This window comes from Pithys albifrons, chromosome Z, assembly GCF_047495875.1.
Source record: "Pithys albifrons albifrons isolate INPA30051 chromosome Z, PitAlb_v1, whole genome shotgun sequence".
Taxonomy (NCBI): Eukaryota; Metazoa; Chordata; class Aves; order Passeriformes; family Thamnophilidae; genus Pithys; species Pithys albifrons.
Window position 1 is genome coordinate 14,851,508 of NC_092497.1, and position 27,704 is coordinate 14,879,211.

The window sequence follows — 27,704 nt, forward strand, 5'->3', positions numbered from 1 at the left end:
TTCTATGATTTTTTTTGCCTGATTTTCACTGTTTTGATGACTGATGGTAAAAAAAAAAGTGACTTCCTGTTTTCCTTTCTTGAAAGGCAAGTTGATAGTCATCAGTTTTATAAAATTCTGAATGTTGAAGGGAAAATTCTAATTGTAACTGCTCAGCAGTAATGACCTGAGACCCAGGAATGATAGGGGGGTGGACCTACAGCTGGGCTGAGGTGCTCCATGGAATTGCTCTCAGGATTTGTGCTGGTGCAAGTGTGTAAAAGGAATCTGCTTGTGATGCATCTTTGCAGACTCCATGTAGAATTACTCCAAGCAGAACCCAGTATTGCAGTAGGACTCTGCACACTGCATTGTTAATTAAATGTTTCTTTTATTTTTAAGTACAAATATGTTCCTACTTCATCTCAAAGATTATCATAAAAATTGCCCAACACTGTCTAAAGCTCAAACCCAGCAAACAAACAAAAAAAGCAAACACCTCCTCTCTTCAGTTACTCCAACTAAAAATCACATGGTTTTGAAGACCACTCAGTCATTGCATAACTGTGTTTTTTCAGTGTTTTGTATTGCTTCTTGAGTTTGTACCATGAGTGCCTGTGCGGGTAGCCTCTGCAACTCCCTCCCAGTTTGGTGTCAGCAGGAACATGTAATGGTGCTGAAGTGCCTAGTCTGCCTGCCTGGGTAGTACAGCAGGTACTCAGCCATGACACAACAAGAATCCACAGCAATCACAAGCACAGGGACAAAGCAACAAATGGCTGAGGAAAGGAAAACTCTAATATAGCATTTGGGGAGACCAGAGGCAATGTTTCTTTTTCTCCCTTCCTATCTGCTTCCCCTCCCTCCCTCTGCAAATCCAGAGTTACCAGCAGTGACAGCAGTCTCTGTACCCAACACACCAGGTCATTTTCATTTTTATCTACTTGTTGGTTCATATTTAACCTTTTCCCTGGATGGCTCAACCTGTACTTGATGTGGTGATCATAGTGTTTGCAGAGAGCCAACAGGTCATGCCAGGCAGTTGCCCTGTTCCAGCACCTTTAGTTTGACGCCAGCACACTCCATGGCAGCCAGCATGCAATGACTGACTGTCCTTCTCCTCCCTGTTGACTCCATTTGGATGCAGTGAGAGCGGCTGTCTTCTTTGGGACACTGGTAAGGCAGGAGGCAGGAGCACTGGGTCTGTGTCTCTGGGAATGAATGTGAGGAAATTTAACATCAACTATGATGACTAAACCCAAATTTTATAGTTTGATGGAATTTCAAAGTCCAACAAGGAAAAACACCATTGAATGTCTGTGATATATTAGTTACAAAAATCCTGTAGAGTGTATACTCTATGGTAGGGCATTAAGAATAATCAGCTTTATATAGCAGTTTTTGCAGCAGTTGCCCATACAGAAACAGAATTGATCTAACTATTTTTATCCACTGGCTTTCCCTGACCTTTCTTCTAAACAAAAAGATATTAAGTTGACTTTCTGTTCCCAATTATCCTTGAACACAATCTTGCTATGAAATGGAGTTGTAAGGTCCATATTGTGTCAGCTCCAATTTCATTAAAGCTCCCTTTATGAATGCTAAGCTACCTGCTGCTGGTCTGTGGTAAAGCACAGTCCTGGCAGTTATTTCATTACCCGTTTCTGATCTAATCAGGTATTGACTGTCTATTCTTTCCCAGAAATTCCCCAGGCAGAAAACTAAGTTTCTGCTTGCACTTTCTTAAAACATGAGAAATGTGTGATTTCCTCCATTTGGCTGCTTTCCTGGTACTGCAGTATCTTCTGCCTCTGTGTTGATACCAACTACTCATTATCAGGAAAACCAAAACTTATATTTCCTATATGTTTGTGCATACTCATGTAAAGTGGGCCTCTGTGGAGGTGGTGAAGAATCCAATTCAAATTTCTTGAGTACCACAATGAAAACTAATTTTATTAAGTATATTTTTTCTTCTCTCTCTCTCTTTTTTTTTTTTTTCTGAACAGCACTTCTCTGTGGCCTTTTGAGAAAAAAACCCACTTGAAGTGCTGGCAGAGGATCCAGCTTTAAGACACTTGCACAGTGGGAGCAGAGCTAGGCTTCCTATAAGCTCCAAAATAAATAAGCCAAATATTTTTTTTACACTATAACCAGTTCCTCAGGGACACACCTGGTCATGCCCTCTGCTTGAGCCCACAAGGAACAACATCTCACACAGTCATTTTACAGCCAACCTACTTTAAATCCTATGCTGCAGGAATCTTGCATCTACAAAACAGTGTTTTAGGATTACTGCACACTGCTATTACTTTGTTTATCATTAAGGAGACCAGATGCATTAAGGATCATGGCTGTCTTTGGAAAAAAGTCCAGGAGTGAGCATGGCTGCCACTCAGCCTTTTCCTGGCAAGCACTGGATGTGCATGGAGCCAGCCAGCCTCAGACATTTGGAGAAAAAACTACTGCTCTTATCACCTGGTTACATGGTAAATAGCCAAATTATACAACAGTGTTTATAAAATAATCCTCTTAGGGATTTGGCCAGCTTATCTAGTTCATTAAAACTCTTAAACAAGATTCTCATATATGGGTATTTGCAAATTTTACTATTAAAATCCATTTAGCCTGATGGCCCTGGTCTTGCTTTTGAGGTAGCATCATGATTTATTTTCACAATTTTAACTATATGCTCTAGAGGGTGTGCCCCAAATTAAATCCTCAAGGGTTAGTGCTTCACAGGGAATGGGTGATAATATCACCAACATTTTTGGGATTAAAGGTTCCACTGTTAATTCTTCAGGAACAGTTCCCTTAATGTCCACATTCCTCTTGTCCCTTTCTCATGGGAGGTAATGATACACTATTTGTGGGTAAAGGGAAAAGACACATGTTTAAGTGTAACACTTGGTAACAAGGACACAGGGTTGACCATGCTTCCACACTCCTCATGCCTAGATGGACCACAATGTCTATAAATCCCATTCTTGGAGCAGTGAAAAAATCAGCTCATTTTACTTTTAAATTCAGGGGGCTGGATAAATCTCACCATTCAGAAGTCCTACCTGGGCAATCCTCCCAGTCATAGCAGGTGTCGTAGCCACAGGGCAGTTTCTTCAAGCTATTCATAGAGAGCTTAGCCCTTTTAATAGCCCAGTCTAAGTTAGAATCACCATGGCAAGGGCCGGTATGCAAGAAGTGAAATGACTGCTCTTCAAGGCACTTTTCAGCTGAGTACTGACAGCTGGTCTTGGTCACATTCCGTTCAGAAACAGCATGTAGCACACAGATGTCTTCTGAGTAGTGGCTGCCCAAAGGAAGTAAAGAAAAATTATTTTAGCAGGTTGTGGAACAAGTCCATGCTTCTGAATGCTCCAACAGCATTAGGTGAAACACAGGAAAGCCATGACCAGGCTGGATATCCATCCAAAGACCTAAGGCTGTCCCAGCTGCTACAGGACCTGGACCTGATACAAGTGCTGTGAGGTGAGAAAGCTTTGATCCTGTCCAACAGGCAGGAGACAATGGACATGTGCCTGTACAAGAAGAAGGAGATGCTGTTATCACCAAAGGGCCCTGGAGTGGCTTTTCTGAGTTAATGCATCCCTGCAACTGTATATGCAAGTCTGCCTCTGATGCACAGTCATCTTGGAACATAAAGCAGGCAAGAACAGCCAAGCTGCTTGTAGTTTCTTTCTTTCCATTGTTCTTGGTTACTCAGTGGATTCATGGCTGGAAAGTACAGGCATTTCCAAGCATCATCATTTTGTGGAGCTTAGTCACTTCCCAAAGAGAGAATCATAAAATCATAGAATGGCTTGGATTAGGAGGGACCTTAGAGATCATCAAGTTCCATCCTTGCATGCCTCTTCTGCAAGAGGATGACAGTGAAAATACAGAAATTGGAGAAATAAAGAGAAGAAAATACATTGGAATCTCCAGTAGCAGATGGCAATGTAGATTAGAAGGATGAGCTATAGTGTTTTCTTAATGTGATTGGGTGCCTTAGGGTGCTTTTGGAAGAACAATGCCAGTAGATCATGGGAGGTGGTCCTGCCCTTCTACTGAGCCCTGCTGAGGAGTTTTCGTTTGAAAAGCATTTGCATTTTGCCAAGTATAAACCAAAGCAATAAAGCTTCCTCCCTGTGCCGAGAAAGGGGAAAATTACCCTGGAAACTTAAACTTGAAACAGAAACTGGGGTATATATTTTCACAAAAAACAGAAAATTAAAAGAAAACCTACAATGTAACACACATATACAAAGGTAAAACCAAACAATAATAACTCCCCACTCCCACCGAAAACAGATCTCACCACTGCAATCACAAAATCCCCTCAACCTCCTAAAGGAGGGACCCAAGCAGAGAGAAAACTAAGAATAAATATTTTACTTTCCTAAGATAACATAGTGGTGAGGTGATGCTGGGCCTAACTCAGCAGAACAGCAGCAGCATGTCCTCTTTGCACAACAGCCATGAAGAAAGAGGCAGAGGCACCTCCCTCAGTTGGTTTTATACCTGTTTTGGCATCTGATGGTACGAAAAATCTCTTTGGTTGCTTAAGTCAGGTGATGCTTGTCCTCTCTAATCTATGTAACACTATCTGGCCTACTAAAACTAAGGCCAAAACTACCACATGAGGCCACGCTGGGCGTGCTGTGTCCAGCTCCAGGCTCCTCAGTGTAAGAGAGACATGGAGCTCCAGGACTTGGTCCAGTGGAGGGCAACAAAGGTGATTAAGGTGCTGGGTCATCTCTCGTATGAGTTGGGTGGTGGAGGTAAAGGTATAGGGCAGAAGGCCTAATAGGTTAGTTGTTAGAAGAAAAGTTATGAAGGATGTAAGGATTAGGGCTGATTTTGTCCCATTTTTTTTAATGGGGTTAATGGGTTTTTTGTGAACATTAGCTGTTTAGGAGAAAAAATCAGAGTTGGAAAGTTGAAAAATGGTTCAAGATTCATAGGTTGTTAGGAGAAGGGAATAGAAGTATAGGGAGTAATGTTGAGATAAGGATTAATGGGATTCCTAATAGTGAGTGATGGGCTTAGAAACTGGTCAAAGAAGCTTAGGCTCATGATCAGTTTCAGGAAGTGGTTTTTGTGGTGGTAATGGTTTTATTAGAGGGGGAGTCAGTGGAAGTAAATAATAAAGTTTTAGTTGTAGAGTAAGTGAGAAGGTGAGTCAAGAGGTTAATATGATAAAAAAACCTTGAATTTGGGTTTAGTTGTGGCATACCATTAAGGAGGGTGAGTAGCCCTCTAGCTTAAAAGGCTAGTGCTGGTACATATCTTCTTAATGATTAGGATGATAGAAGTGAAGATCAGCTTTCAAAGTGGCTTAGGGGAGGAGATTCTAGAACAATAGGCATGAAACTGTGGTTAGCATTACAGATTTCTGAGCATTGACCGTAGAAGGTGCCAGGTTGGGTGGTAATGAATGAGGTTTGGTTTAGTCATCCTGGGATTACATCTGTTTTTATGCCAAGGCTGGGGATAGCTCAGGAGTGGAGGATGTCGGCAGTGATGGTTACTTGGATAGGGGATTCTATTGGAACAACAATATGGTGAGCGACTTCTAGTAGGCAGAAGTTGCCAAATGGAAGTTTTGTTGTTGGCAGTATGTAAGAGTCAAATAATAGGTCTTTGAAGTCAGTGTACTCATATATTCAGTACCATTGGTGGCTGATGGCTTTTAGGGTCAGGTCAGGTTCATCAATTTCATCTGTTGTATAAAAGATTTGAAGAGATGGGAAAGCAAGTAGGATTAGGGCGATGGTGGGTAGGATTGTTCAGATGAGTTCTAGTTCTTGGGCATCAGCAGTGTTGGATTATAGTTTTTCTAAAAAACATTATTAGGAGAAAAATGACTAGGCTGCAGATAGCCAATGCAACTATGAGGGTGTGGTCGTGGGATTCTACTAGTTCTCCTGTGATGGTGATGAAGCATCTTGGAAACCAAATTGTGAGTGATTAGCCATGTGGGATGATGGGATGTACTGGGTTTTCACCTGTGATTTAGTCTTGACAAGACTATGTAATAGTTTTACTAACAACCCATAAGGAAAAGCATGAGTGGTTTGATGTCGTTGGCTTGAAATCAGCTTATGAGGGTTTGATTCCTTCCGTTCGTGGACTTAGACAAAGGCTGGTTCTTCAAAGGTGTGGTAGGGAGGTGGGCAGCCATGAATTCATTCAATATTAGTATTAGTTAGTTTTGGTTGTAGTACTTTATGTTCGGATGCCAAGGTTTCTCAAGTAATAAATATTAGCATGATTTCTGCAGTTACAGAGATGAGTGAGCCAATAGAAGATAGAGTATTTCATAGAATGTAGGCATCTGGATAGTCAGAGTATGGTCCTGGCATGCCAGCTAGGCCTAGGAAGTGTTGTGGGAAGAAGGTGAGGTTTACTTTGGTGAGCAGGACTCCAAAGTGGGCTTTGGCTCATGTGTAGGTTGGAGGGTGTATCTGGTGAATAGCGGACATCAACATGTGAAGCCTGCTAGAACTGCAAATAGTGCTCTCATGGATAGGATTTAATGGAAGTGGGCTACTACATAGTAAGTATTGTATAAGGGAATGTCTAATACAATTCTTGTTAGGCCTCCGATAGCGAATAAGAAAATAAAGCCTAGGGCTCAGAGCATAGGACATTCTCATTTAGTAGTTCCTCCCTGTAAGGTGGTTAGTCAGCTAAAGACATAAATACCTGTTGGAATTGCAATGATTATTGAGGCTGTTTTAAAGTAGGCTCTCATATGAGGGAGCTGTTCAGCCTTGAGAAGAGACAATCTTGAGGGGACATCATCAATATCTGTCAGTATCTAAAAGGGAGTGCCAAGAGGATGGATCAGGCTCTTCTCAGTGCTGCTGAGCAATGGGACAAGTGGCAATGGGCAGAAACTGAGGCACAGGAAATTCCACCTGAATATGAGGAGGAACTTCTGTACTGTGTGGGTAATCATGCACTGGAACAGGTTCCCCAGTGAGGTTGTGGAGTGTCCCTCACTGGAGATATTCAAGAATGATCTGGACACAATCCTGTGCAATGTGCTCTGAGTTGGCCCCTCTTGAACAGCAAGCTTGGACCTGATGATCCACTGTGGTCCCCCTTCCAGTCTTGCCCATTCGGTGATTCTGTGATTGTTAATTAATTTCATAGGCTATAAATGGGGCTGTAATTTGAATACAGAGGAATAGCTAGCTAATATCTGAACAGAGAGTATCTTGATTTGCTGTTGTCCTTGACTGCTTTTTCTGTTTGGTGTCACAATGGCCTTTCTGTCTGTTATAAAAGAAACTTCAATTTGTCTTCTAATTTGAGTGCTTAACTTACCCACAGTCTTCTTCTGGAGACATACAAACACACTGAGAGCCAATCTGTTTTTGTCCTGGGTTGCAAACACCTCTAATTTTAGTTTGCATATCTGAAACAAGAGTGAGAATTATTGTACCCAGTAAAAGTGAACAGAAATATCTTACACTCCTGCCATAAAAGCCAAACTGGATTTATTTCTATTCAATCCACATTTCTCTCTTCAAAAGTTGCTGCGGTTGGGATGCTATGGGTATGTTCATCAGTTTTTTGCAAAAGTCACTGGAAAATTCTGTTCAAGAAGAGAAGCTGAAGTTTTAATAGAATGCATTTTCCTACTCTGCTTTCATAAAACCTTCTTAATACAGCTAGGGTTTGGTTTGGTTTTTAAGAAAACAGTTGCAGTGTCTCAATTTCATTATTAAAGTTTACAATACATTGCACCCACAAATTCTAAACTTAATGCAGAAGTTTGGGCCTGAACTTGCACATCACCATGGTAGGCACCAAGTAAAACCAAAATTAATGAACAGCTGCTACGTGTCTTAAGCGCCTTCTCGTTCTAGCTAGCTAAAATAAACATTGCTGTTATTACCACCAATACAGAAACAGTAAAGTATCTGCAGGCATACTGACCTTTTTCACATGTAATAGACCTCAAAATAGGAGGTACCCAGGACAGGTCTTTCCCACAGGTGTACTTTGTGTCACCAGTGACTATAAACCCAGCTTTGCAGCTCAGCTTCATGGTTTCACCAACGTTGTACTGTTGCTTAAATGGGGCAATTGTGACACTGTCAGATATTGGTGGCCTGAGGCATACTGAGACTGTAATAAACAATAAAAAAAGCATAAGTTTTCATGGGTTTATGGTGTGTGGATATGTACAGCAAGTCATAATGCTTTATCTGAAGAGCCATATCAAGACATCCAACAACACTGAACATTTGACTGCTGTTCAAAACTAATAAAAAATTAACATAATTAAGTCTTGAAATTTTCAGTGCATGGTCATAGTCTTGAAAATATTTTTAAAGTAATAACTAAATAATTACAATATGTTTCTAATGTATGCCAATATGAGTAATTTAATTTTGCAGTTCAAAAATAGTAAGAGTGGCATTGACAGCACATTTTAATTTTTCTTTTGTAAATTAAACAAAATGGCAATAGAAATTTCATAAGTATATTCGGATATTTTTTCTATTTAAGTGAACACTCAGTCAGTGAAACCACTCCAAGTTCTAGAAAACTACTGAAATCTCTCCTGATAGCCAACAGGCCAATTCTGATCCCTAAATCTTAACTGGACTATAAATACTTCAAGACATTGATTTATGGTGTAAATTCTCAAGGCACCCTAGGAGGTCATGGTTAAAGACATATCATCCATTTAATATTAAAAATAGCAGACAAATATCTATGTGAATAGTTTCTTCTTCCTAACTTCATCATCTTAAAGATATCTGAAGTGTGAAAACAAAAGATGAGTCCTTTTGTTAAAGGTATTTAAAACTACGCAAGAGAAGGACCTCACAGCATCTGTCTGAGAGCTCTCTAGTGCACTGGATATTACAATATCCTTACAAAGCATATAATATTAACACTTCTGATTTGAAAGAGGAAGGATGTAGTGGCTCAGTATGTTTTTGCCATCGCTACATGAAATATCTTCTTAAAATACTATCTTTTCAGATACCATTACAGATTATTTTGTTAAAACCTGTATTAAAATCTTTTCCACATCTTTTATTTTCACTTCTATTTTGTTGCTGGGCTAACTTAGTTTCCTTTCTTACATTGGCATTCAACATGATTCTGTGTCCAGGTTTGATCTGGCAGACACCGAAGGTATGGATATCCAATGAGGCTATAACCACTCACACAGGCAATTTCAACTTCTTCCCCCACAGCATACCAGTTCTTTTCCTTCTACAAAAAAAAAAAAAAAAAAAAAAAAAAAAGAGCCCCTCAAAAATCTATGGTAATGAGACTGGAGATTGTCAAAAGAAACAATGGCGAAACCCTGACAATATGTAATGAATTCATGTGAAATATGAGTCATCTTCTCACGAATATAATGATGTTTGTCCAGTTGCACTAACCGATGTTATGGTTACAAAACAAGAATTCAAGAATCACTTGAAATGGCATTTACCTTGACTTTTCTTCCATTGCTGGTGTACTGTGGTGGACCAGAGTCCCATAGAATGCTGTATGCACAGCAGCAGCTCACAGAGTAGCTAGCTTGGATATCAGTAGTATACTGCAAAGATGCTGTAAAATTTCCCATCTCTGCAACTACTACAATTTGCTTCTGTATCATTTTTCATGCTCACCCTGATAAAGCCATATTCTGGTGGGCCTGGCATAAAGCATCCAGACTTGGGTTCACCAATCAAAACGTTCTCTTCTCTTCTGGCTTCATCATCATTTATACAGGGAGCACCTCTGAAAAGGGAAAATTTGCTGTAAGGATGTATCTTAAGCATTGGTGTCACCAAATGACTATGGCAAAATGTCAGGAACTGTGGTCAAGTATGCAGCAAATGTGTCCTGTCCTCTTTCCCCCACAGTGAAAAAAACTCTATTCTGTTAGATAAAAGATGGTGGACAACAACTGCAGGTGTTGATAGGAGGGAGAATGCGAGAGCACTGTATGTATGTATGGCCAAACTTCGCGAACGAAGATTTGGGAAGGGCTGTCCCCACGTGGGTGTGCCCTTCCAGCCTGCGCAGTGGATTTTAGGTGAGGCTCAGCGTGCACAGAACTGGCCCCACCGTTAAGTCCTGAGGTTCATCTGCCATGGCCGAGCGAGCTTGGATGGTGCCAGTGAAGTCCTCAGGACTAGAACCTACAGCACCCGGCATTTCCCAGGAGGTCTCCCATCCAAGTACTAATCCGGGGTTGACCTTGTTTAGCTTCCGAGATCTGACGGGATCGGATGTCAGGGAGGCATTTAACTGCCCGACGAGAGCACTAAAAAAGTGCTAAATACACCTATCAACAGAATTAATTAAATATTTTTATAGAGTAAGAAAAAGTGGCAAAGAACAGCATAACCCTAAGTCTCTAAACAGTCCTTGTAATTCTGTTGCCATGATGTAGTAGTTAAAGGTAGCTGGTCTCTGTGAGCATGAAGCCCATGGTGTCTAACTGAGATGAATAACAGTTTGGTGCTAGGATTTGAAGTTGAAACCATACAAAACCAGTACATCAGGAATACTATGAAAAGCTTGGTAGCTTCATCAGAATTCTCTCTGAGGCTGAGTTGGGATCTAAACCACCAAGAGAATATAATGTGATAGTAAAAACCTGGAAACCATGAAATCCCATGAATGGAAGCAGATGAGTTCTTCATGGCTTTGGACAAAAAGCCATACATAGCAGCATGCAAGACCTACAGGCATACTTTAGTAAGCAATTCATCTGCAATTTTCTAGAAATAAAAAAATTAATAAATTCAAACTTGCTGCAAGTTGCAGAGATTTTCAGACTTTTCCTTCTCTGTGCTCCATCACAAGAGCTCAGAGAGGAACACTGTCTGTTATTTCTCCTTGGTAGTCACAGAGCCACTCTGGAAGGCTCCCTAACTGTCCCATGACTATGAAGGTGTTTTGATCTACTATCTTCTTACTTGTCGGTAAACACAGAGACATAACAGTCCTCCACTTCTTCCTGGTCCCCTTCACACGGCTTCCCACCATTCATTGGGGAGGGGTTATTACATTCCCGGGTCCTTCTTGTTTTGAAGGAAGCATCACATGGAGTCCATTCAGACCAGCAACCCCATCGGCCATCTACAGCAACTGCAAGACGTAAAAGAAACACCATCTTTTCGCAGATCTGTACCATACACACTATTTCTTTTAAGGCCACATATGAGAGGGATGATGGTAAAGTCATAATAGCCATTTTCAAAGGATTAAAAATTGTTAGTGTTGAGGGAGGAGATTGTATCTAGAGTGTGATGTTTTCCAAAAGGTGGCCAGCCAAATTCCAAATTGCTTCATGAAAATCTAAAATATATCTATCTTTCTAGTTTTGACTGATTGCAAATAACATTCAAATCCAGCAGCAGCTTATTTTCTACTTTTATTGCACATTTTTCTACTTTTATTGCACACATGGATGGATGAGTTTTCATGGTGCTGACAACATTCTTAGATAGGTCAGTATTTAATGAGCTTTTAAATAAATCTGAGCCCTAACACCATCTCTAAACCCCAAATCTACATCCTATGCCAGTTAAATTAAAACACTACTATTACTACTGTCTTCTCTTAACCCCTGGCATATTTTATCTGTACCGCCATGAAACACATATAAAAAGTTATATTTATACACCCTTTCTTTTCTGCATGCAATACACTTTCTACATCCATCTCTATCTGTGTATCTTCAGTTGTTTATTTCTTTTAAAATATTTCTTTATCAGAGTCAGATAATGAAATCTGTAGCTGCCTAAGTGACTTTCCTTTTTGGCCCCTTTTGGTTCTGGAATATAAACATGTGTAATGTCTTTTCTGCTTCCCATGGGTATGGCAGTAGTGCCAGTTTCATTCAAAAACATTTTTTGCATTAAATTGTTCTTTAAATTCTCCCGAATTATGATGATGTTCCCTCTCCTTATGACAACTGGGTTTCCCCTCTATACTGTAATGAACAATTTTTATCTGCATTAGCCATTTAGTGTTAAGCATAATAGGCTATAGGGAAAATTAAAGAATGGGTTTCTTAATTTTTGCATCAATTATCTTTGATGTCAGCTTCACCCTATTTCTGAACAGCTCATTGCCTAGTATCTTAATTGTGTAGTTAAGGAATCTTTTACCGTGTCTTACATTTTTTTTTTAGTTCTGCTTATTCAGTTTGATTATTTTCTCTTTAATCCTACCTTTATTGCTATACTTTCTGGACATCAGCATGTGGTAAGAAGTGCTATGGATTTAGTAAGGGAACGTTATGTCAGATTAATCACTGACCATGTTTACACTATGACATTGTCATCCTAAATACCTGATTTGTAACCTGGAGCTCGTGTCTCACAGTTTTTGCCGAAGGTGCCAGCCTGGCACAGGCAGAGGCATTCTGTCCCAGAAAGCACAGGCCTACCATTGTTGGGGCATGGGGCACACTGGCAAGGGTCAAACCTTCCCACATATTCCCTCAGGGCTCTTCTCAGGTTGCGGCGTTTGGTGATGGCACATGGCATGTTCTTCACCAGATCCACAATGGGCGACACCTGATAGACAGACATTCAGTAAGTAGCTACCTTAACACAGCAGGGTCCTTCTGGGTGTAGCAGAAGGATTTTAAAGGTGCTAGAGCCTATATATGAAGCTGTATCACACAAGAGTCAGACACATTGCAAGTTATGGATACTTTAAAGGAGCATGAAAGTGCTGTATTAGTCCAGGAATACTGCTTTTATTTCCTCAATTTAGCCAGCAAGAAATCAACCAAGTGGATTGTGGCTGAGATCACTTGGTCTGTTCAGCCTGGAGAAAACTGAGGTGAGACTTTGCAGTCTACAACTTCCTCCTGGGGGGAAAAGGAGGGGCAGACACTGATTTCTGCTATGTGGTGAACAGTGACAGAACCTGAGGGAATGGTCTGAAGTTGCGTCAGGGGAGGTTTAGGCTGGTTATTAGAAAAAGGCTCTTCCCCGAGAGGATGGTTGTGCACTGGAATAGGCTCCCCAGGGAAGTGCTTACAGCACCAAGGCTGACAGAGTTCAAGAAGCTCTTGAATGATACTCTCCGGGCAGATTTTGTCACTCGGGGATGGTCTTGTGCATGACCTATTCCTTCTAGGTCCCTTCCAACTCAGCATATTTCTGTAATTCTCTGATATAACGTCATAAAATTCAGAACACTATAGGTGATGTTTACATCCAGTCCCTGCCATGTCAGACATTCCTATGCTGCTTTCAGGAGCTCAGCAGCTGCAGTGAAAGAAACCTCATGGCATGCTATATTCGGGCAGGTTTTGCTTTTTGTCTCAAATGCTTTGCCACTGCTGCTGAGGGGCTACTGTGCCCGCTGGGGAGTGAGAAAGCTCAGTGCACTTACAGCAGCACCGGCACACTGCATTGGTTAAGCAGGACAGAGATACAGGGATTTGCTGGTTTCTTTCAATTCACCTATGTGAAATACTTTGCAACATAGGCCAGACAAGGGAATGATCATGGGGAAAAAAGTGTTTTCAGCACCATGCCCGGTTTTTCTGCACAGTAACTAACCCTGCTCATACCTGAACTCCTGCTCCTGCCGGAGCAATTAATTCATACTCCTTACACTTATTGCCGCTGTCCATGGGCCATGCAAACCTGGTGTGGCTTATAAACCTGAACAAGTAGTCCTAGTAAATGCTTTGTGTATTTGTGTTAATCCCATGTGTATGTGCATTCATATCACACACATCATCATCCTTATTTACCAGAAAAAACACCTGCCGAGTTCTTCGAAGAGCTGCTAACTTGTAAGTCATTGCTATCTCAATATTTTTCTTGTTTTTCTCTTACCTCAAAGTCAACAACCACAGGATTGTCCTTCATTGACTCCAGCCAGTTTGTGAAGACTGTGTGTCCTGGAAAAGCCCCCTTTTTCTCCCAGGCCAGAGCTGCTGCATACTCTGACCTTCCACCTTTTACCAGGGAGACTGAACGTTCCGATGACTCCAAAATGGAACCTGAAAAGGAATTTCATGACAGTATTTTAAGACAAAGGCCTCCAAAGACAATGGATGTAACAACAGGGTTCTAAGAAAAAGGGGAAGAGGATATAAAAGAATATACTGAGATTTATTTTTTGAAGCTACCCTGGGAAAAAGAAGTCTAAGCTCAGAAAAACAATCTCTACTATGACACTATGACAGCAGCCTGTCATATTATTTCAAATTTGTTTGAGACATGAGCCATGGAGATATTCAGAACTGCATAAGACAGCTGTGAAAAACGCAGAGGATGCAGCAGCCTCCTCTAGAACACACTGCAAGGCAGGATCTTTAGTCCCAGCTGTAAACACTCAAGTAACAGAAACTGATGAACTGATGAGGACGACAACATGGAGGTGATGAAATCCCTATTTCTGGTGATGCAGAACATGACTCCTGTCATTTCTGTGGAAAGTGCACCAGCTTTCTGCAGTTTCTGAGACACGTTTCTGAGACACATTTCTGGCACTCCTGTACCCAGACATCTGCTTGGCATAAGAAAGATGGGAGGGGAAGGTCAGGGCTTATGTAATTGCTGCCCAACTATCTAAATGAGCCCTGAGCAACTCTTAAAGAAGATCAGGGAGCCAGTCATGAACAAACAGTTCTACTTGTGTTAATCTTCTGTGTCTGGCCCTGGATTCAAGGCCATGGGAAATGTTTGTCAAATCTGTGTCTGACTGGAGAACCAGTGCTCCCAGTTCCTCTGTGATGGTGCTCCAAAACAGAGGAGGAACATTTCTGTGGTGTAATTTCTTTTACAAGTGAGGTGTTGATTTCAGTGCTTGCATCCAATGCAAACAGTGAAACACTGGCTCCTCTGATAGTGGTGGAAGAGCATCAAAAATGGGAGGTCATGTGGAGCCGCTGAGGGAAATGGTATCTCTGAGTAAGAAGCAGTACATGGGCCCTATTCTCATCATGGTCACCTTCATGTGTCACGGTCATCCTGTTTGTGGTGCACGTGGTGCTGACTTTCTTTTTCTTCTTGAAGAACACACGCCTTGTTGTTTCTGTTCGGACACACTCTGTTGATTCATCAGTTGACAGGCCTAGAAATAGCACAGAGCAGCAGCTTTATCACTGCCACCATGATACATAGCCGGCACCATACCCCCAGGCTCCCACACTGAGGGGACCCAACAGGTTTCCCTGTCCCTCACCCACCACTGGAGACCTCACTACTGCAGGCAACTGCTTTCCCAGGCACAAAGTGTTGGACTGAGTCATGCTTACCCTCCCATGCCCATGCAAGTCACAGTAGTGGCATTAAAGTTCACAGCTTTTAACTACAGATTTCCATTTTTGTGGCATTTCTTTTCATTTTGACAGTCTGGCAGACATGGGAAAATTTTAGAGTCATTTCTAATGCATACCATAAACTTTAATAACTTCATCCCAGAAAGTACCACTTAGACCTCTTAGTCCCACACTACTTTGTGCTGGAACACATTGTCCTCTTGGCATCTAGTCTTGATCTGAAGGTCTTAAGTGGTTTGTCTGAATACAGTGACATTTACCAAATAAAGAATCTCTTGAACTTTTTAAATTAAGGCAGTGTAGAGCAATTTTTTTTTGCTCTCCATATAGGCAGGATGAGTAATTCCGGCATCTGTGAGAGTCTAAATAATTTCTTGCTGTTGAAGAACTTACTATCTAGTGTAAGACCTAAAAACAGTGACAAGAAAAACTGGTAAACAAATACAGATATTTTCTTGTTAATAATTACATACCTGAGTTCTGCAGTTCCTCAGAACTGTACTGGTAAAGAATGTCATAGGAACCACCCATCTTCCCAGAGGTGTAGTAATGAGTGCCAAAGTCATCAAATATTCTGCTGTATAAAGCGTAGTTGTACTCCAGGGGCAGGTGGTTGAGTGCCTTTAGAAAAACATCTGAGAGATGCAGATCTGTCTCTTTCATTGTGAAGTTTGCAACAGAAATTACTTTATGGACCCTAATAAAGTTCGAATTCTAGAAATAAGAAAAGGGGAGTCTTAGCACCTTCTGTGACAACAAGGCTGAAAACCAACGTACACACAAAATAACCTTTCTGTTGGAAGTTTCATTTAAACTAACATTTCCACGATTAGCTTTGTTCTGGGTTTAGGCCAAGAAGAAGCCACTGTTTCACCAGAATAAACTTGCCAGTAGCCCAAAAGAACAGTCTAATCAGTGTAAGGTATCTACACTGGAATGCAAGTGAACTGCTACATTCAGTTTGAAGTAATGGACTATTTAAGCAATCAAGTTGCTTAACCATTAGGACAAGTGAGCAAGGCCGGCAGTAAATTTTCATCATATGAAATCTTAATATTAAGACTAATATTGTTGTAAAAGAGTCATTCTAGTTGCATTAGAACTCCTGGGTTTCAACAGGCCTTGGCTTTGTTCAGTCCTATGGCCTTTCCCAAGGCCAAAAAGTGCAAAAAGTAACCCATCCTTTACTGCCATTAAACGATAAAAGTACATAATTTTATACACTAAATATATGGAATCTTAGGGGAAAAATATTTTCTGATGTGAAGAACTTTTCTGTGGATGTGTTATTTCTGAAATTGTCTTTATGTCTAAATGTGTCTTGGCAGACACAAGACTCCAATATGCAAGTTAGTTATCAAATAAAAAGCTAATGTTTATTAATACCCGATATATGCATATGTGTAACTTTCCTGATTGCACTTCTTTTATTTTTACAGTTCTCTGCTACTGTTGGGTATTGTGCCCTCTTAATCTATAATTAGGATAAGGAAAGGCATGGTTTACCCAATCTGATAATGTAAAATCTATGTTTTTTAAAGTGGACTAAACCCAGAAAACCATGTTGCACTACAGAAGGTATGTTACAACCAAAACCATCTTGTAGTATCAGAGGAGGAACTTTTTAATGCATAGCTCTAATGGCCCAATGCCTTGATAAAGAAAATAGCCTTTGGTAACTCAGTTCTGAAATGAGCAGACAGAAATCAGTTGAAAGAAAGAAACTAAAGGCAACCTTTTCATATGAGGCTTTAATTGCTTTCTTGAAGGAGGAAGTCGATGTAACTTTAACCCGTGTCTTTTTTGAGAATAAAAGTGGGATACCAGAAGACCTTTGACCACTGTGAGTGGATGAACTACTTCCAGAAGCAAAATCACTCAGGGGAGTTAAGTCCTTGTAGAAATCTGATGTGACATCATCCTCTTCATCTATTATCTGGAAATTTAGTAAAGCAAAATGCATTTGCCAAAATAATAATCTGAAACAGAAACCTGGTATGCAATGAATTCTTGATTTCTTTATGGTTTTTTAATGGATAAAACATGCCTGATTATTTAAGACATGGAAGTAAACTATAAAACTGTTCTTAACACAAAAGATGTGGTTGAGAAAGGTTATTAGGCAAGATGAATAGAATAATAAGAAGTAGACTTACTAATAGGCATTTATACAACCACAACAACAAAGTGTGTAACGCTTTCTTCATAAATTGCGCACTTCCATACCCCAAAACTTAGGAATAATTTCCAACAAGAATTTCAAGATACTTTTAAAAGAATTTCAGACATTCATGGTATGTTCACACTATGGATACTTCTCAGCCCTGTGGCTTCTATATTGTACAAGATAGATCTTGATGTTTTCTGACCTTTCTTCTTAATTCTCAGCTAGAAGAATGAACAGGTTTTCAGAGGTGAGTCTTAGAGTATATTTGGAGTGTTTCACCAATGCTGCATGATGAACCAAGGGCAGGTGGCAAGAACTGTGATCAAACCTGCCTGATCATGTTGGTGAACCTCAGTGGTAGTGTTGGGCAGAACGCCAAGAGAACCTTAGCATCAGATCAGAAATTATTTTCCAAAATTCTGGCAAATCCCTGTGGATTTTTGAAATACATGATTTTTTCCCCCTTCTTCTATACTTGTTTAATTAATAGGGCTGCTAAGGACCTTGGTAGTGAGATGGTCCACCCCTCAGTACACTTCTATTTTACAAGAAGTCATATGATTTTACATGAAAATACACTTGAGTTCTGAGAAGACGGTCTGATCCTTCTATAAGGACCCTTCTACACCAAAAGCTGTTCTAAGTGGCAAGAGATGTAGATGCACTCTCAAAGGCAAGATTCACAAGCACTTGAGAGTTCTGCAGATGAACATCAGCAACTTCATGACCCTCACAGCTCTAAAGAGACCTGGGCAAATCAAGGGTTGGTTTTCCCCTCCGAGTATTTCTGGACACAGTAATTTTCCACCATTATTGAGAAAACCTAGATGTCATGGCCTATTCTATTTGCAGGTTCCATGGAACACATTAGGGTGTCCTTTGCTCAGTTACTCCTGTTATTCTAAAATATCACAACAATTGTGACAAAAATCAGCAGTTCAGTTTTCATGCATTAGTTGGGCTTTTTTTGTCATCCTGCATTCTTTCCTTCCCAGTTCAGTATCTATTGTCTTCAGACAGGACCTGCCCATATGTACACAGCCAGATGTTTTGTACCAAACATGGTATGCAAAGTATTTTCTAAATATCAGTGTCTAAAAAAAAAATCAGTGGTTCCTAGATTTTTTTAAATATAAAAGCCAGGTTCATTTTGTCCTTGGCCTGTTGTGTAAGTCTCCTCTCCAGACTATGTTTGGTTTCTTCTCCTGCCTCACAGACTTGGTGTCTGCCTCCTTTTCCTCCTGCTCTGTGGAGGGACTGGACAGGGAACACGAAAGACTAAAGGGTTGAAATGGCTAAGGGAGGAACTGTGTTTCAAGTCTGCAGGTTACAGGAAGGAAGCTGAAAGTTGGAGTTAGGAGCTGCAGCCATTGGTACTTCAAGGATACAGTAGTGATGCTGGAATAAGCTTTGGACTTCAACAAGCCTCTGGCTAGATGGTGCAGTTGGTATCAAGTCAAAGCAAAGACACACCCCACAAGGAAGTAGGAGAAACTCAAATCAACCATGTTGCCTCTGATATGTTATGCAGTGAATTAACACAGATCTGAAAGAAGAGAGTAGAGCCACAAAATTTATTCCACTTCCACACATCAACTGAGGCATGTTCAAGCCTCACCAGGCTGAGAAATCTTGTCCTAAAACACACAGTACTACCTAAGACTTAAGCATGTAACTTGGATTGTGATTACAGCAAGGTTTTCTTAGCTAGGAGGTGCTGCTTGAGAGTACCTGAAAGCTGACAGCCTTCATATTCACAGGGACACGATACAATTTCCTTGTTTCATTGCGCTTCACTGTTGTGCACTTGCCTCCATTGAAGGAGTTGCCAAGGACTTCCCCTCGACTCTCTCCTGCCAGAAGGTGAAACCTAACAAAAAATTTTTTCCAGAGATTAAACAATCCCAGAAAGACATATGGACTTGAAACATTTCATAATATATAGCTGCATTGAAGCTTTCATGGTTTTGAATCAGAGTATGAGCATCTGGGTTATGTTCCTGCTTTGAAAGGAACTCCTCTACAAGAACTTCTCTTTCACATTCAATTCACCTGAAAAATGCAGTAGCATCAACGCAATTTCCTATTTCCCAGAACTGCCTAATGCAGCATGTGACAGTCAGTCTTAAGCAGAGAAAGACCTAAAAATGGTCAAGGAAAAAGAACAAGTATTGTCCATTTCTACCATAGGTGATGTTACTGTAGCACACTGAGATCAGCATTCAACAACAACAACAAAAAAACCCCCCCAAAAAACAACAACAAAAAAAACCCACCCAAAAAAATCCCCAAAACCCCACAAGACTACCTGGGACAGGACATGTTTAGGCTTTATACTGCTTGAATTAGTAGCTTGGAAAAGGTTGATATTGTGTGGAATGTAACACAGACCAAGAACATCTACAGAGGAACACCCTCAAAATTTCTGAAGCACTTGGCAAGCAATTCCATGAGCTTAAAGTTACCCATGCATGATGTTCTGGTTGCTGTGAGACAGGACAGGTTGGTCAGAGGCAGTGCTCCCTGACAACTATCCATCTGCTGTACCAGCAGTGCCAGAGCAGGACTGGAAGACACAGTAAGCATGTCTTAGCCTGTTGGTTTTGTTGTATTTTTATAATTTCTTGCTAATTTTAATTTGAGAGATTATATGTTTTAGTGAATATTCTCACATGCCAGCTGGGAATTATCTTCTTTATGTAAATTAGTGAGATAAAAATATCAAGTTTATGAAAATATAAGCAAAGTTGGCTTACCCACTGCCTATTAACTGCACACCGGGGATGCTCTCATACTTTCGGTTGCACACAGTCTTTTTCCTTCCACAGTTTCTTTCATCAGAGTTGTCTCCACAGTCATTTTCTCCATTACATTCCAATGTTTTTGAAATGCAGCGACCTGCACCAGAGAAACAGCAGCAGCAGCAAAGATTCATCATGTCTGAATGCAGAAAAGGGCAGTCTTGTCTTTTTCCCTAGTAAAGGTGTGAACTTGCCATAGATGTCAGCAGTGAGGCAGTATAATGCTTGGATTATAGCAATTAAGAAATGGTTGTTTCAATTCTGCCAGTTTTGCCTTGTTTTGAAGCTGCAAAGGCTTAATTTTAAGGATATGTGGATAAAGTTTCTTTGAGGGTATTCAGGTATATTTAAATTGAAACAAACAAGGAATCTCCAGAAGCCTAATAAAAATACCAAGAGCTTTTGTTCAGACAAACTCTCAGGGTATGTTTATACATGAAAAATTTATGCAAAAAATATTATTATAACAGTGCTACTGTCTAGTTATCATGATCATATTGACACCCCAGGCTAGATACTGCATTTTAATTACTTAGAGAAGAAACTGAAAGCACAAGCTGCTACTAATCCATTAAAAATCCTTACAGACTTTTCTCCCTGGTCCCCTTTCCCTGGAATTTATGCATGGAATGTACAAGATCTGGATCATTTGGATCTTTTTCATCTCAGTGACTAATCTTTTGGCTGACTAGTAATGCACCAGTTACAAAATGAAAATTATCGTTACCACTTTCACACTGAAATTTATTCTTGCAATCAGCTTCCACTATGTTGCAGAACTTAGCTGGGAAGCATGGACGGGAATCCACCAGTGGCTCAGTACAAGCCTCACCCCCAAACTGGGATGGTCGCAGGAGTGTCCGTGTACGAAACTGAAAGGCAAAAGAAATAAACCCAGGGTTGTTTGTGTGGGCTGGTTATGTAGCTCCAGACAGAGCCGCAAGCCTAAGAGCTGCTGAAGATTTATTAAAACCAGAATCCTGAAGGAAATAATTGGTTATTCTTGCCCTTAAATTCTACTGTGCCATCATCCCAGGTAAGGCAGGAAGGGAACCAATATCCAAGAGCATCAATGGCCCTGATAGAGCATACCTGAATAAACAGAAGACAACCTGGTCTTCATTACTAAAGGAATCAAAAGTTCATTCCCCGTATCTTCAATTTCTGTAGTAGGAAAGTGCGTATGGACAGGCTTACAGGTATTTTTCCTATTCTTTATCATCTCTATTGAAATAGAAATAGTCTGAACAATGTCATGTATCCCTAAACCAGATGGCTTGGCTCCCACATGTGGGTCCTCTTGTCTGAGGAGCACTGGATGACTGGGGAGGATAAAAATGCTTTTCCTGAAAATTTCTGTTACTAAAAAGACCTGGGAGCAAAACCTGGAGCTCACTGAGTTTTCTTTTGCCAAGTCAGTACCCTCCAAGAAGAACAATAAAGCTGAAGGGTTCTAGACATAGCATTTCAGATATATTTTCCACTCAACTTCAAGGGACTTCTGGGTGAGACTTGTCTGCGTGTGACTGAACAGTTCCTCCTCTAAGAATTTTTCCTATTGGAAAAGCATGGTTCCTTGCAGACTTCTGTTACTTCCCTCCCTGTAAACAGACCCTGAAGAAAAAAAAATGCATGAAGATTCTAGCAAAAATCAGTAACCAAGTAACTAAAAAGGCAGAGTGTGAGGAGCAACACCAGAAAACTCTCAAGCTCAAGAGAACACCTCTTTATAGTTCATTTTAGATCCATAACACTCACTATAATTTTTGTGTGAGCTTCCATTTCTTCATCCTTCCCCCTCACTGGGAACTTGCTTGCACTAGACTTCACTCTTACTTCGTAAATCAAGTCCTCTGTTCAGTTTGTTGTTCCATTTATAAAGATCATGGGCAGTGACCTTTATAGTTTGGTGGGGCAAATGGGTCATAGTCTACAAAAGCACCTTTTTGCTTAAAGAAATGTATATGTTGCATTAATATTTAAAATCAGTACAAATTAATACTTTTATATATGAATGTAAGGTAAGAAACTCAGAGGTTTAAAAGGATATTGAAGTCAGTTCAATTGAGAGGAACACTCCTTCCAGCTCTTGAATCTTCCTGTCTCCCAGTTTCTAACTGTTTCTCCTGCTCTTCTCTCATGCTGTCCATCCCAGTTGCAAGATGGCAACTCGTGTGGGTGGTTCACATCTCATATCTAGAAAGCTTTTCATGCCTTTGTGATCCTCTATGGGCATCAGAAAACTACATATATGTATGTAAATATACACTTCCAATATATGACAGCTTTTTCAAGATTGCTTTTGAAGCATTGGTTTCTGAATCTGAAGGATAGATTCAGAGAGCTGCATGTCTGCACAGACCCTCAGAGCTGCTGTCATAGGCAGCTTCAAAGCTCAGAGCCACCAGCCATATAACTACCCCAAAAAATCTGCACTCTGCTCCGCTCTATCTTCTACAACCTTACATTTGACAGGGCTTGGTTTCTTTGGATAAAATTCACTTGAACATGACTTTTCACTTCTTCGCTCTACACTGTTTCATCTCCAAGTCTACCATCAGTCAGCAAACAAAGGCTCAAGAGGGAAAAACATCATCCTGGGGCTTTATCCCACAAATATTCAACACATAGATAGGCAGTTAAATGCCACACTGACACCCAATCCCATCAGATCTCAGAAGCTCAGCAGGATCAGCCTCGGTTAGTACTTGGATGGGAGACCTCCTGGCAATACCGGGGGCTGCAGGTTCTAGTCCTGAGGACTTCACTGTCACTGTCCAAGCTTGCTTGGCCGTGGCAGACGAACCTGAGGAGTTAAAGGGTGGGGCCAGTTCTGCGCACGCTGTGCCTCACCTAAAAAATCAACTGCTCAGGCTCGAAGGACACACCCATGTGGGTAGAGCCCTTCCCAAATCTTCATGCGTGACGCCTAGCCATGTTGATGATTAAATGCATGCATTTGGGGGTTTTTGATGTATGCTATGAAGGTTGGGGCAATGGTGGTCTATACTTCTAAAAAGGAATCTCAAAATGATCCTGGCTATCAGTGTAAGATGTAGCCTGAGCATTTCTAGCCAGTGACACTTAGGATTTGTAAGCTAGCTTTTGAACAGATGCTTCGATCCAACTTTTGTTGTGTTTAGAACATACAGAATGGTTTGGATAAGCTAAGATTCCATGACTTTCTCCTGCTTAAAGAAACATTAAAACTTAAAGCTTCGTTTACTCTTTATGTGAAAAACCCACCTTTAATTATGACAGTGGAAACTCTGAAGCAGGTTCTCATAAATTAATTCACTCAATCAACCCTTTCTGCTTTGGCCTGCTTATTTTAACTTGTTTTCTCCATCTTCTACTGTATAATTCATAACCAATTTCCCTTGTTAACTGAAACTGACATTTTGCACATCAATTGTCATAAAGTTGAAGCAAGGAGATCTCAAGCATAATTCCTTGCATTTAACCCATATGAAACCTTTTCAACCTACTTGTTTCTTAATGCACGGGTCACATTCTGACCAAGGGCCAAAGTCTCCAAGCTGACAGTTGATGGGACATGTTTGCTGGTTACATGCACGGGATTCCTGCTTTGTGCACAGCTGGTCACAGAAGTTTTGGCTATAATATTCATCCTTTATTATTTGCCTAAAAAAAGTGTAACAAATTATGCTAGGAAAGAATAGACAGATCGCAGGTGTTCTCTGACTGTGGGTGAAGGCTGACAAAGTTATTTGAGTCCGACTAAAAACGTTGAGATATGATAAGTAGTTGCAAAATGTTGATTACAAGAAAAATCCAAATATACCTGAAATTTAAAGAGCAATTCTTTTTGATTCCTGTCACTTCAGACATCCCAGAGGATAGGTGAAGACAGAGCCAGGAGGAAGAGGAGACTTATCAGAGGAGACTTATCAGAGCTGCATCCAATTTGATGCTGCTGAATATTTAATTGATTTTAACTGTTGTCATAAAAGTAATGATGCAGGGAGGAAGTTTCTGTAGTCTTGCCATGCTGAAATTCAACCCTCCCATGGCATTGCTCTGGGCTGGGCAGAGCTCCCAGCCTGGGGCACTGAACCCCAGCCTTTTATGCTCACGGGGGCTGAATTCAAGGAACTGGCTGTTCTCACTACATGTATTGGGAGATATTGGTTTGTTTGGAGACACTGTACCACAGAATCATAGATGACCTGGGTTGAAAGGGATCTTAAAAATTATCTAGTTTCAACCCCTCACCATGGGCAGTAATGTTCTATACATATATAATTTTGTAATTTTAAAGTCTTGCAATTTAAAAGTTAATCTAGTTATCTGGTAAACAATTGAACATTACAATATTTCTCAGTATATTAAGGAAGCTTTAGAGCTTTATACACAGGTTCCTCTCCCCGGAAATGGTATTTTCACAGAGAATAAATAGAAACACAGAAGTAGTGAAATAACTTGGCCCTACCTGTGCCTGGTCTGTGTGCCATAATTGCAGGTTTGTGAACAGGCAGACCATGAGCCCCATGGGTAATGTTCACAGTAGCACCCCTGGCTGCTCCCAAACACCAGGCTCAGTAGGACCAGGTGGATTAGCATAGTCTTGTTCATGGTGAAGGTGTCCATCTACAGCACAGGGACAGGCAACAAAAGCTTAAGAAAGTATCACAGTTATGGTGGTACCTACTTACCAAGATATCGCTTCTAGTATGCCGTCTGTAAATCTGGTTCACAATACAAAGGTGCTAAGCAGTGCGCCTAGAAAAGGGCAATCATACATGATAGACATTTGGCAATAATTTAGCTCATACTTTGAGAACCAGAAGTCACAATGGCTTTTCTGGCCACTTATTTATCAGGAGCACTAACCATGATCATGCATTATTTCTGTTTTAGAAGTTGCTTATAAATTATTTTGAATGTGACAGATAAAGATGTGCTATTGTTCTTAATTGCTTAGAAGTATTTTCAAAAATATTTTCTAGAAATAAATGTTTGAAAGAGTTCTTCCCATAAAGCATGTAAAACAACAAACAAGACCTTAAGAGTAAGCAGCCCTTTCTACTAGACTGTAACCAATTCATTTTCTCATGCCCATAAGCCCCCTTTGCATAAGTGTTTTACTGCGGTGAATTCTCCCTTCTCAAAGTTTTGACTAGCCGTTTGACACTGCAAACCATCGCTATTCAGAACTCATCTGAATTTTCTACCAGCAATAGAAACAGAACAACTAGCCCATTTCTCACTCCACTGGTTAATCAAATTTTATTTGATGAGACAGAAGGTTGTAGGCAGTAGTTAGGAAGGAATAATGCCAACTAAACTTCAAAACGAATGTTGCAGACAAAATATTTATTCATTGAAAAATACAAAATATTTTTCCTCTCATCATGATATTGAATCAACACTAAATTTCATAGGTTGTTACAGTAGAACATCAAAAATTTGGTTTACTTCAACCTCTCCCCCCCCATCCCAAAACTCCAATAGGAAGTTTCAAACCCCAAGTATTTATTTTAAAACAATATTTTAAAATATTTAATTTCAAAAAGTTTGAATTTAATTGTGAAATTGTTCTCTAAGTTTTTAGCCACAAATGTTATTATAATTTACACCTTCCTGAGAAAAATGAAATTGCCTCAAGTCAAAACATTGCTTCCTCCCCTAGTAAAGAAAGGCAATAAGTCTTCACACAGCTGCCGTAGTGAGAATCACTTTTTCCACAAAAAAGTTCATCAATGACTAAGCCTTTCAGAGAGATTAAATATAATCAAATCCAAAATATTGTTAAACTGAAGATAGAGAAAAGTGAAGTCTTGCCAGTGGCCCAAGAAGAGAACAGGTATCTCATCTTTTTCCTTACCTGAGTTCCTGGCTTCTTGCACCAACAATGCCAGCTTACAAAAGAGATGAAGCCCTACAGAAAAATTATTTTCTTCATTCCTTCACTGAGCTCTACATGGAAAAACACTGTTTATTCTCGTTAATGAGCAAAACACCAACTAATCAGTGCATCAGAAGCCTATCAACAGCCATGTAAGTATATGAGAAAGTCAGCATCTTAAATTAAAAAAAAAAACAGAACACAGAAGACTTCTCCATATGTCTTGTAGACTGTGTGCATTGAAGCCAACAAATCCCCCCTCCTCCCCCCCCGAAAAAAAATCCCTTAGTTATTAACTTACTGCAAGACTTTTAGCTGCAAAATCAGTCTACTTTACAGACTGGTGTGACCTCCGTGTCGTTTTCTGCAATATTTCACGTGAAAGGCTGGAGATTTTGTTTATTTTGGTTATTCATTAATGAAAGCAGATCGATCTGGTGGCAGAAATGGTCAGGAAAAAGCATGCTCTCCAAATGCTCTCCAGGAGAGAAGTGTTCTAAAGAATTGTGGAGGAACAGTCTTTGTACAAGTGCAGCTGCCCAACATGAGGCAAGAGGAATCAAAATATATTTGCATTAGATTGTAGTGGCTCAATGCACTGCAGGTCTCCTTATGCCTGCCTGATAGAGCTGCACAACCTCTATGCTCTAAGTCTGAAGGCAACAGAGTGAGAATTTAATAAAAAAGCTCATGCACACAATTCATTGCTGCTTTCACTAGGACAAGGAATTCAGGCCGAGGCAAAATATCTGTCTGCTGCTGCATGATCTCTGCAAAAGTGGGGCTCCCAGATAAAACAAAAATCCAAATACATTTGGGGTTATTTATAGCTCTTTGCCTTTTGCCCTCAGTGGTAAGCTCTGAGCCCTGACACTGGGGAAGTGCTGCCAGCAGGCAAGGACTGCTTAGAATAGAATCATAGAATCATAGAATTATTGAATTGATTGGGTTGGAGAAGACCTCTGAGATCATCGAGTCCAACCCTTGGTCCAACTCTAGGGCCTTTACCAGATCGTGGCACTCAGTGCCACGTCCAATCTGCATTTAAAAATCTCCAGGGATGGTGAATCCACCACCTCTCCGGGCAGGCCATTCCAAGGCCTGATTACTTTCTCTGTAAAGAATTTTTTTCTGCAATCCAACTTAACTTTCCTCTGGCAGAGCTTGAGCCCGTGCCCCCTTGTCCTATTGCTGAGTGCCTGGGAGAAGAGACCAGCACCCACCTGGCTAGAACTTCCCTTCAGGTAGTTCTAGACAGTGATGAGGTCACCTCTAAGCCTCCTCTTCTCCAAGCTAAACAACCCTAGCTCCCTCAGCCTCTCCCCATAGGGTTTGTGCTCCAGTCCCTTCACCAGCCTTGTTGCTCTTCTCTGGACTCGCTCCAGCACCTCAATATCCTTTCTGAACTGAGGGGCCCAGAACTGAATACAGTACTCAGGTGTGGCCTCACCAAAGCAGAGTACAGGGGAAGGATCGCTTCCCTGGTCCTGCTGGCCACGCTATTTTTGATACAGGACAGGATGCCATTGGCCTTCTTGGCCACCTGGGTGCACTGTTGGCTCATGTTGAGCTTCCTGTCAATCAGTACCTTGGGGTACT

General features: G+C 40.6%; 1 protein-coding gene across 4 annotated transcripts; it reads right to left on the reverse strand.

Moving 5' to 3' along the window:
* Positions 1 to 350: 350 nt before the first annotated feature.
* On the reverse strand, positions 351 to 26,462 carry C6 (complement C6). Of its 4 annotated transcripts, none has more exons than XM_071581055.1 (19): positions 26,407 to 26,459; positions 26,085 to 26,138; positions 24,690 to 24,847; positions 23,725 to 23,881; positions 20,964 to 21,108; positions 20,192 to 20,333; positions 19,167 to 19,305; positions 17,004 to 17,204; positions 15,742 to 15,982; positions 14,938 to 15,060; positions 13,818 to 13,984; positions 12,311 to 12,536; positions 10,929 to 11,100; positions 9,630 to 9,741; positions 9,090 to 9,222; positions 7,927 to 8,118; positions 7,312 to 7,402; positions 3,045 to 3,286; positions 351 to 1,190 (listed from the first exon to the last, which is right to left on the reverse strand). In XM_071581055.1, exons 3-19 carry the CDS (start codon positions 24,845 to 24,847, stop codon positions 1,009 to 1,011), a joined length of 2,823 nt encoding a protein of 940 aa, XP_071437156.1. In that variant the 5' UTR covers positions 26,085 to 26,138; positions 26,407 to 26,459; the 3' UTR covers positions 351 to 1,008. The 4 variants fall into 4 exon arrangements, with proteins under 4 accessions (XP_071437156.1, XP_071437157.1, XP_071437155.1 ...); XM_071581056.1 differs by having other exon boundaries at positions 26,085 to 26,191; positions 26,407 to 26,438; XM_071581054.1 differs by having other exon boundaries at positions 26,085 to 26,176; positions 26,407 to 26,437.
* Between the last annotated feature and the right edge of the window lie 1,242 nt (positions 26,463 to 27,704).